The sequence below is a fragment of the Macaca mulatta genome, chromosome 3 (assembly GCF_049350105.2).
Source record: "Macaca mulatta isolate MMU2019108-1 chromosome 3, T2T-MMU8v2.0, whole genome shotgun sequence".
Taxonomy (NCBI): Eukaryota; Metazoa; Chordata; class Mammalia; order Primates; family Cercopithecidae; genus Macaca; species Macaca mulatta.
The window spans coordinates 1,482,194-1,493,040 of record NC_133408.1 but is presented as its reverse complement, the minus strand read 5'-3'; the positions used below and the strand labels follow the sequence as shown (position 1 = coordinate 1,493,040).

The following is a 10,847-nucleotide window of genomic DNA, read 5'->3' as shown; positions in this document are numbered from 1 at the left end:
AGACAGGACCATATGCCTGTATGGGGGAAAAAACAAATAAGAGAAACAGATCCATGGGTGGCCTTGATTTGGGAATTATCAGACATGAACTTTAAAATAAGTATGATTCACGAGACATTAAAAGATGAGACAGACAATTGCATTAAAAAAGTAATTGACACTGAAGATAAAACAGAAATTCTAAAAGTAAAAAATGTAATAATTAGTATTAAAAGCTCAATGGGTAGGATTAATAGCAGATTAGACATAGCAGAAGAGAGAATAAGTTAATTTGAAAATAGGTCAAAAGGAAATGGGCAGACTGAAGGACAAAGACAGACAGGAAATATAGAAAAGCATATAAGAGATGCATGGAAGATGATGAAAGGCTCTAACATGTGTGAAATTTAAGGCCCAGGAGGAAAATAAAGACAGAAAGGGACAGAGGCAATATCTGAAGAGAAAATAGCCAAGAATTTTTCTAAAACTGATCAAAGATATCTTACCACAGATGCAAAAAATAAAATCTACACATAAAGGACATCATTTCTAGGTACATCATAAAACTGCTGTAAACCAAAGACAATAAGAAAACCTTGAAAGAAACCAGGGGGAAAAAGCACATTTTCTTTTTATTTTATTTTTTATTTTTTTATTTTTTTTTATTATTATACTTTAAGTTCTAGGGTACATGTGGATAACGTGTAGGTTTGTTACATATGTATACTTGTGCCATGTTGGTGTGCTGCACCCATCAACTTGTCAGCACCCATCAACTCGTCATTTACATCAGGTATAACTCCCAATGCAATCCATTAAAAAGTCAGGAAACGGCCGGGCGCGGTGGCTCAAGCCTGTAATCCCAGCACTTTGGGAGGCCGAGACGGGTGGATCACGAGGTCAGGAGATCGAGACCATCCTGGTGAACACAGTGAAACCCCGTCTCTACTAAAACTACAAAAAACTAGCCGGGCGAGGTGGTGGGCGCCTGTAGTCCCAGCTACTCGGGAGGCTGAGGCAGGAGAATGGCGTGAACCCGGGAGGCGGAGCTTGCAGTGAGCTGAGATCCGGCCACTGCACTCCAGCCTGGGCGACAGAGCGAGACTCCGTCTCAAAAAAAAAAAAAAAAAAAAAGTCAGGAAACAACAGGTGCTGGAGAGGATGTGGAGAAATAGGAACATTTTTACACTGTTGGTGGGATTGCAAACTAGTTCAACCATTATGGAAAACAGTATGGCGATTCCTCAAGGATCTAGAACTAGAAAAAGCACACTTTCTTTAAAGAAACAATAGAAAGACAGATTTTTTCCACAAATTTGAAAGCCAGAAGATAATGGAATGTCATCTTCAGAGTATCAAAAGAAAATAACTAAGTTGGAATTCTTACCTAGGGAAATACCTTTCAAAACTGAAGGTTAAATAAAAGGCTGTTGAGACAAATTAAAACTGAGGAAATGTATTGCTAACAGACCCACACTAGGCAGTCTCTAAAATAGCCTCCAGCAATCCTGCTTCCTGGTATTCCTGACCTTGTATAATCCCCTCTGCCTGAGTGCAGACCGGACCTAGTGACTGACTGCTAACAAACAGATTACGGCAAACATGGTGGTGGTGATGGTGATGGTGGTGGTGATGGTGGTGGTGGTGGTGGTGGTGATGGTGATGGTGGTGGTGGTGATAATGGTGATGGGGTGATGGTGATGGTGGTGGTGGTGGTGATGGTGGTGATGATGGTGGTAGTAGTGATGGTGGTGATGATGGTGGTAGTAGTGATGGTGGTGGAGATGATCATGGGATTACTGGTGGCAGTGTCAAATCTGGACTCCCTAAGTCATCAGAGAAAAACTGAACTTTCCTTAATGTGGATTTTGTGTGTTTTGTTGTGTTCCAGTTCTTTGAAACTACGCATTACCTTTGGAGTTACATGTACCTTTTTCCAATTAAATTTCTGGGCCCTCTTCCCAGGAAAATAGAGTTTTGTTCAGACTTTGGGGAGTTGTGGCACTACACTCTGGGTTGGACCCGCAGTGAGAAGCCCTGTGCTGTGCTTACCTGACATTCTCATGTCACAAACAGGTTGTGCCAGCCACTGAAGTGTGTCAGTGTGGCCTTCCTGCGCCAGCAGGGAACTGAGTTGCATGACATTCACGTGGCCCCTTCAGTTAGCACCGCACAGCTGGTTAAGAAGAGGGTTTTATTCAGGCATAAATATTTTGAAATATTTGTAATCAAATCCCATGTAGTTTAGACAGCCTCCCAGGTGGTGGAGGGGAAACACACCACCCCCGACTGGGAGAGAAAAGACCCACGGTTTTCTTCCTGCTACCTGTCCTCCTCTGGGAGCCTCCGTCTCCTCTCTGTGGGACGGGGCAGCCTCCCCTGGCTCCTCCTGGGTGCAGGATCGATGAGGTTCTCATCCACAGCCTTTGTCCCCCGACCTTCCTACCACCTGGTGTCCCCACCCCATCTGAGCCTCGAGCACACTGCCTCTGGTCCTGGTTTCCACTGAAACTGTACACTGTGGTCCATGCCGCATTCTCCAGCACTCCTGTGTTATTGTGAATCTAAAAGACAAAAATACAAGTGCTTGGCAGCCCAAAAGCCTGGTGAGATTATTGAGAATAATGCAGTGACTCTGGCTTAAAAAGTAAAAGCCAGAGGATCTACCGCCAGCTCTGAACACACACCCGTGACACAAACTGACTCATGTGCAATTGCCCATTAGAGGCAGGTTTTGCCATTTTTCATTTTTTTCTGAGTCGAGATCAGCTGCGGCCGGGGAGAACATTAGTTCTGTCTGTCAGCCCCATGAGTAAGCAGAGGAAAGTCTGACTACAGAAGCATCTTCTCAAATGTCCGTGAAAGGCTGCAAGCCCGAGAGTAACGCCCCCACTGCCCTGAGTGGTCCACATGGTGTCCAGAGTGTGAGAAAGCCACGGAGAGCTTTTCCACATGGAGCCGCTTAAGGCCGCCTCGGCCTGAGAACACGTGGGCAGAAAAGGAACAGCACAGCTTCCTCCTCCTCCAGGCCAGGCCTGCGAGCACCCACAGCCCAGATAGAGAAAGTCCCTTCTCTAATGGCAATGCATGTGTGTTACTGTAGTTCCCAGTTATTCCCCTAAGTGTGAACAACCACCCACCCATGCTGCTCCTCTCCCACCATCTCTCCATAAACCGGACCCAAAAACTCACGGTCATGTGACCTTAGCATTGGCTTCCTCATTAGGAGCCAGGCCTGGAGGTGCCCTGCACACTGACTGCCAACCTCAGTAGGGCCCTTTGTGTTGCTGAGGTGTGGTGTCCACAGGGCAGCCTGCAGCCTGCTGGGGTCCGGACTGGGGCCTCAGGTCCTGGGAACCCTGGTTGAGGCCGGGCTGCCTCAGTGCCCCTCCACAGCCTGCTGCACCCCAGCACTCTTACAAAAGGAGCAATCACCCAACTTCAGTCTGAAAATGAGCATGCGGAGAAGGGCGTGATGAGGGGAAGCAGACAAGAGCCCACTGGCAAGGCTAGAACGTCAGCCCCAGCCTAGTGGGACAGACGAGAGGGAAGCCTCCTCACACCAGGCGGCAGTAAGGCCACAGCCTTCCCTCCAGGGCTCTCAGGAGAGCCTGTGCTGGTTCATGAAAAAGTAAGGCCTCTGGGCTTTGCTGCAGTAGTGTGAGGTCAAAGCCCACAGACCCCACAGATCATCCTCCCTGCCAAGCACAGGAGTCACTACTGCTTGAATTCAGAGGACAGTTCTGAGGGTCCTAGGTCCCCTGTACTCTCCACAGAATCCTGGGACCTCACAGAGCCTGCATCAGTTGGGGCCCCATGCAGGGACTTAGTGACTCAGCAGCCCCAGTCAGGGCCTGCTCTGTGCCAGGCATTGCCCTGCAGAGGACACCAGGCCAGTCCTCATCCTTGGGGCACGCAGTGTAACACAGAGGCCGTGCCGCAGGCTCTGCTCCTCTGCCAGCAAGCTGCGCAGTCTTGGGCAGGTTATTTCAGCGCTCTGGCCTCAGCTTCCTCTGCAAGTGGTGGCAGGGCTGTGCTGGAGGCATGAGAGGGATGTGGGAGCTGCAGGCTCTGGCAGGTGGCACGCTGGGGTTCTTGGAGAGGCGTGTGCGGCTGCCAGGGGACTACTACTGTCATTGCCACCTGCAGAGACAAACAGAAACCCAACATGGCAGCCATCACCGGGGCCCCTTCATGGGAAGAATAGGGTGGAAATTGTCAGGTCCCGGCAAGGCCCCAAAGCAAGTGCCCAGCCTCCCGTGATCCTGAAGCCAGGTCCTGGTGTGCACAGAGATGCCCGGCTGGGCTGCTCCACCCGCTTGGGCCACAGGAAGCATTTCTCTAAAGGTGAGCAGCTTCCTCTACAGGTGGCATGGCCTCCACCCACACCCAGGGGCTCTGGCCCTCCCACTGCAGCTTGCCGTGGCCCCACACTTGCCTGCTCCCACCCTGACACCCCCAACACCACGGGGGCTGCCGGGTCTTGTGGCCCAGGTGGCAGGGCTGCTCGGACAGTCATTTTCTGTTCCTGGCCACCTCGAAGCTGGCACCTTCCACGTCAGCTGAGCTATGGGTCAGAGCAGTGCTCCCTCCTTTAAATATGTTGCCTTCAGAACCCAAAAAGGCATGCCAGGCCCTGTGCTTCCTCCTTTGAAGTAGGGGATGCAAGATGTAGCAATTTCTCTTTTACTTTAGAGGATGTCCTGGTATGAACCTGATCACTGGTGCCCTAAAAACTTCCATGAAGTTAGGTCCCTGAATCCTCAGAGGTCACCTCCCACCCATAAATGCAAACGTGTCTCATTTAGCACATGACCCTCCTCGTCCTCCTCCTGCCCATAATGTCACTGTAATGGATCAGTGTGGTGTCCGGTGGACTGCTCAGGTGCCCAAATCTTTTCAGGCAATATTAGGACAGAGGACAGAGTTAGAATGGCCCTGCCACTAAACCGGGAATGAGAATTGCTGTTCCTCCCGTGTAAATGCAAACTCTTTCTGCTCTTCTTTTCTAATTGGAATAGCAAAGACTGCAATGGCCAATCACTGGCCTCATTAATCTGCTACAATGATACGTCTGACACAGCAGATGCAATTGGAGCTACTACCGGGTTGAGGCTAAGTGGTCTACAGTCACTTTCTAGGATCCATCAGTCTTTGCAATGACCAGGCCAGAGAATTAAACAGAGATGACAGTCCACAACCCTCACCTCCATGAGGCCTTTAATGGTGGTGCCATCCTCCCAGGATGCAACGTGGCTTGTGATTTACTCTCTTGGCCATGGAAAGGGGACGGCGTCAAAGACTTTTTTGTGGGCTTCCGCACTGTGATGTCTGTTACCACACAGGCCTGGGATCCAATATATGGCTACTCCAGCCACCAAGTACATCAATTATAATTATGTACTGAGGGGGCAGGGAAGCGGCCACTGGATGGTCTTCTGGTCCAGGGGTCTCACTGTGACCAACACTTTAGCAGGATTCCTTTTATTACCTGGCCCCGTCAGCCCCTTCTCTAAGAGGGAGGCCACAGTGGAACTCTGGGCCTCCAGTATCAGGGTCCACTCACATCCCGTGTCCATTTGTCCTCAAAATCTCTGGATTTTCCCAGCGTGCAGCCACCTGAGTGACAGCGGGATTCTACAGAACATCCTTGTCAAGGTATTGCCTGGTCCTTCCTTCTGGTGACCTGGCCACCTCTGCAATCAATGGTTCCAGACAGGAAATTAGCTCAAGTCCAGGAAGGGAGTAGGGAACCACGATGTTTCACTGGAGTCCCTGCCCTCGGCCTCTTTCTTCCTTCCTCTGCCATCTGCCAGGGCAGCTTGGCTCAACACAACCCATCGCCTTCTCCAGGCTTCTGGGAGCCATCCCAGAATCATCTTTGACCCACGACCTGCAGACCTTGCCAGGTAATTAATCCTATGTGCCAAGCAAGTGCCTCCACCTCAATAGTTCTTCTGTCCCCCTGGATAAAGCACCCTGGAAATCTAATACTGGGGCTGCTCCCTGGCTCCTGCAGGCACGTCCTGGCTGCCTCGTGCAGCTCCTGGACATGCAACTTCTCTTCTCCCTGACCAGGCCCAGCAGGTCCCCATCCAGGTTACCCTGGACTTTCTCCCTAGTCACTGCTGGCAGCCAAGAGACAAGGTGGGGCAGCCCCCAGTGAGGACACCTGCTGCTTTGGTGGGGGAGGCCCCTGGAGCATCTTCCAGCACAGAGGAAGTACTGGCTTCCAAGGGCAGGAGGGGTCCCTCTGCAAGCTCTGTGGGGACAGGGGTCTGCAGGGCCACGCCCTCAGGGCTTCCAGCTGGATGTCCAGCCCATGTTTCAGGGTCCCAGGTTTTCCCAACCAGGGTCCCGACCTTCACATAGACCAGCATCATAGGCTGGTCTTCACATAGGCCAGGCATCAAAACATGCCTAGAGCCAGGTGCTCCCCAGTCACTGTCGGCTCCTCAGCCACACCAGTTCTACCTCTGCCGGACATGGGACTCCTTTTCAGCAACCAGAGAGGCCCTCTGTTCTCACACCAAGCCTGATGGGCAACCGTGGGTAACATCGCAATCTCTGTTCATCCCTCTGTGGAGCATCCAACCCCACCGTCCCCCATGCATTGAAAGGGGGAAACTGCCACACCCACAAGGCCTTCCCTTCCACCAGGAAAACTTCCCAGGTCACTCTTGGTGAAATCTTTAACAACTGGGGCCCTAACTTTGTCCCAAAGACTACCCATGTCCCACATCAACCAGAATGGCGTCCTAGGTGTTGGCCAGGGAACAGCCACCGCACCAGCTGAGTCTCAGGCCCCTCCTGGACCACTTGTGTTAATTAGGGTCTTCCAAGAGGCAGGTGCCACGGAAGTTCTGATGTGACTGGAGATTTATCAGTGTGTTGTCTGTGAAGGATGCTGAGGAGGTGGCCAAAGAGGATGGAAGCCTCAGACCACAGGTGAGACCCCTGTGAAAGAGACACAGGGAGCCTCGGCCAGCACGTGCCCCTAGACAGTGCTGGCCAGAGTGAGGGGAACATCGGAGCCAAGGTAACCCCTAAAGGATTCTGGTCTTGTGAGGAGGGGCCTGGCTTCCCCCCGGGAGCTGCTGGCTTGGAAGCAGGAGGAGTTGCCCAGGTGAGAGCTCAGCGTGGACCCAGGGGAGTGGCACACGGTGCCCAGTCAGCTGAGCTCAGGTGCAGCAGGCAGGAGGCCTGAACTCACGGCCACCATGTGGCTGCCACACTCAGGCACACTTAGACACACACACTCACACTCAGGCACACTTAGACACACACACACTCACACCCAGCCTCAGATGCAGACACACACCACACACAGATGCACACACCACACACTCACACTCAGTCTCAGACACACACACTCACACAGCCTCAGATGCAGACACACACCACACAGATGAACATACCACACACAGTCTCAGACACAGACACACACCACACACAGATGCACACACCACACACAGTCTCAGACACACACACTCACACTCAGCCTCAGACACACACCACACACAGATGCACACACCACACACTCACACTCAGTCTCAGACACAGACACACACCACACACAGATGCACACATCACACACTCACACTCAAAGAGGAGGACACACACCACATACTCACAGATGCACACACCACCCACTCACACCCACTCAGTTACAGACACACCACACCACACCACATGCTCCCACTTAGCCTCAGATGCAAACATACACCACACACTCACAGATGCACACACCACACACATTCACACAGGACACATAGTCACTTGCACACTCACACCACCTCTCCTTTAACACCCCTGGCTCCAGGCACCACCGCCCACTCAAGGGCCCATAGGAGGTGGCAGAGGACAGAAGTGGCTGACGCTGCTATGGAGAGGTTGGCCGTAAAAGGAGGGGCAGGCACAGCTGGCATGAGCTGTGAGGTGGTCCAGCCAGAGTCCAGAAACCAGGACAGACGGGAGGCCATTGGCTCCCAGGCTGGGGCCAGGGTGGACCTTGCAGGCCCTGTGGACAGCAGGCAGGGGCATTTGGGGACAAGTTCCCGGACATCCCGGTGGACAGCTGCCATGGCGGCTTTCCCTTCCTTACACTAGGAAGTTCCACCACCTGGGCACACTGGGAACACAAGACACCGCCACAGACCCCTGCCCTGGCCACCCTACCATCCACCAGGAGAGGGGGTGAAGATGCAGAGAGAGGGCCTGGCCTCAGGGGGCAGAGAGAGAAGGCCCTGAAGACCGAAGGATGCCCACACAGGAGGCTGCCTCCTGGGGCAAGGGCCACCAGGCAGCTCAGGGACCCTCTCCTCCGGAGAAGGGGCTAAAGCAGCCATCTGCAAACCTGCTCATCCGAAGAGGGGACTTGCCCCCAGCTGCTCCACCCCCTTCCAGGACAGCTCTGAAGAGGGCCCTGTCCTGGATCCCAGGGACCTCTCCCAGAGCCCGGGGAACTCTCCCCAACCCCGCCTGCGTGTCACCTCAAGGAGGAACCCTGGCCCTGGCTGGAGGGCTGTGACTAGGGTGGGGAATGGGGACCCCTGTCACTCTGTCCCAGGCTGGGCTCAGGTAGGGACCTCACGGTGGTCCCAGGGCCCAGCACCAAGCCCACCTGTGGTTTCCAGCGGTAAAGGGGTGGCAGGGGTGGCTCGCCGCATGCCCAGGCTCTGCTGTCCCTGCCATCCCGGCTCCCCACCCTCAGGCCCCAGGAGCAGCAGTTTCTCCAGGAGCTCCTGACCCGGGGCCCCTCCTCTCGCAGGAGGCCAGAGTAAGCGGGACACGTGACACCGGGTACAGGAGGGTCTGATGGGGGGAACCCTGCACCCCCCAGGAAGGCTCCTACCGAGGGGCGAGTCCCAGGGCCCCCGTCGGCCCTGCGTGCGGGGCGCGGTCCCCAACACCCAGGGCCCCCGAGGCGGACACAGCCCCGGCCAGGTCGACCCTGGGAAATGGGCGGGGACGACGGGCGGCCGGCCCGGGATGTGAAGTCCGAGCAGCGGCGGACAGGGGATGGGGGGGAACTCGGCCCGGGCTGCAGGGGGGGTCCCCATCCTCGCCACCTCCTCCTCCCGCCTCCCGCCCTCGAGGGTCCCCGCTTCCCTCCCATCCCCTTCCCGTTCCCCCCCCGCCCCCTCCTCCCATCCGCGGGGCCGCAGCGCTTCCTGGTGGCGGGTCCGGGCGGGCGGGCGGGCGGGGTATAAAGGGGGCGGCTCCGGCCGCAGTCTCCTCCCTCCTGCTTACTCGGCGCCCGCGCCTCCGGCCGTCGGGACCGGAGCGTCCTCGGGACCAGGTGAGCGCCTCCCGGACCCGCACCCTGGAAGCCGCTCGGCCTGCGGGGGTGACCCCGGCTCCTGGGAAGGCGGCGGCGGCGGCTTCGTCCCTCGGGCCCCCGGGAATGGGAACTCCAGCCCCAGGGACGGCGCGGGGGTTCGGGGGTTCGGGGCTCCTCCCCGCGGGGCTGGGGCCGCGCCCGCCCGTGTGGCTCCGCGTCTCAGTGTCCGAGCCCTCGGGCCCGCGACTTGGGGCCACCTCCCCGCGGCCTCCTCTGGGGCGGAGCCGGCCTGGGCGGGGTGGGGGGTCCCTCTCTGCGCCCGAGCTCGGTGCTGGGACCCCCGCTCCCGAGACGACCCCGGCACCGCACGGCCCGCCAGGCCCCGCATCTGCGAGCGGTTCGGCTCCAGCTCCGGCCCGCGGGGAAGACGCCCCGGCTGGCTGGGACCTCCGGGGGCGCAGGGCCTCTCCCCGGGCCGGAGGGAAGGGGCGGCCGGGCGGGGGGAGGAGGGGCCTTCGCCGCCCGAGGGCGGGACAGGGCGGGACAGGGCGGGGCGGGGACGCGGGTGGCCCCGACGCCCCATCGCTGCGCCCCCGCCAGGCCCTGGAGAGGCTGCAGCCGGAGGCGGCTCCACAGGGCGGCGGGACCCGGGCTGCCAGCGACCCCCAACCCCTGCCCGGCCGCCCACACCCGCTCTGGGACGCCGCGGGGGGCGCTGGAGGAACCGCTGGGCCCGGGTCTCCACTGCTGGCAACCGCACGGATCGGCCGCCTGTGGAGCCGCAGGTGTGCGGACGAGCTGTGTCCATCCGGGCGGTGCTGGCAGGACCCCGGCGCCCGCGCCTCGGGCATCCCGGGAGAAGGGACCTTCCCTCTGGGGTCGGTACCCGGAAAGGAGGGGCCTGCGATCCGCGGAGCTCCTTGTTCTTGCGATAACACAGCTCTGGCCTGGAGGGCCCCTTGCACGTCGACTCTGGTGATTATTTTAAGAAAGGCCAGGCCGCGCACGGTGGCTCACGCCTGTAATCCCAGCACTTGGGGAGGCCGAGGCGGGCAGATCACCTGAGGTCGGGAGTTCGAGACCAGCCTGGCCAACAGGGTGAAACTCCGTCTCTATTAAAAATAAAAAATAAAATAAAATAAAAAAAATTAGCCGCGTGTAGTGGCAGGCACCTGTAATCCCAGCTACTCGGGAGGCTGAGGCAAGAGAATCACTTGACCCCGGGAGGCGAAGGTTGCAGTGAGCTGAGATCATGCCCCTGCACTCCAGTCTGGGCGATGGAGCGAGACTGTCTAAAAAAAAAAAAAAGAAAGAAAGGCCCAGTGAGATGCTTTCTCTCAAACACGGCCCTGCACGTTGAGTTGCTGCCTCCTGTGGCCTATCTCACATTTATGCAAAGTCAGGTACCTGGTTAGGGGCCCACCTGCCACAAGCAGGGGTCCTGGCGCTGCTCATGGAAGGGGCCCTGCCCAGCCCGCGGAGCACTCGCTGGGACGGGGCTGCCCAGGTCCACCCAGGATCCAAACACCCAGCCCCGCCCAGAGGCCCATCCTGGCCTGCCGTGGAAGCTGTAATGGGCAGGGGC

General features: G+C 56.7%; 1 protein-coding gene and 1 long non-coding RNA gene across 51 annotated transcripts in view; one reads left to right on the top strand and one right to left on the bottom strand.

The window, feature by feature from the left end:
- Window positions 1-619: 619 nt before the first annotated feature.
- LOC144339579 (uncharacterized) lies at window positions 620-4,720 on the bottom strand. The gene is made up of 3 exons (XR_013414754.1): window positions 2,306-4,720; window positions 2,032-2,155; window positions 620-1,089 (listed from the first exon to the last, which is right to left on the bottom strand). It is a non-coding gene; the product is annotated as an uncharacterized LOC144339579 (long non-coding RNA).
- Window positions 4,721-8,798: 4,078 nt separating this feature from the next.
- The window catches only part of COL6A2 (collagen type VI alpha 2 chain), a 36,134-nt gene continuing 34,085 nt past the window's right edge, over window positions 8,799-10,847 (top strand). For 30 of the 50 annotated variants that reach the window (XR_013414753.1, XM_077995343.1, XM_077995332.1 and 27 more), the window contains exon 1: window positions 9,230-9,280. Coding sequence is in view for 20 of the 50 variants with exons in the window: in XM_077995303.1 (XP_077851429.1) it covers window positions 9,386-10,144 (759 nt within the window). In the remaining 30 variants the exon portion in view is untranslated. Of the gene's footprint in view, window positions 10,145-10,847 lie in introns of all 50 variants that reach the window. The other 20 variants (XM_077995303.1, XM_077995310.1, XM_077995304.1 and 17 more) reach the window with 2 other exon arrangements.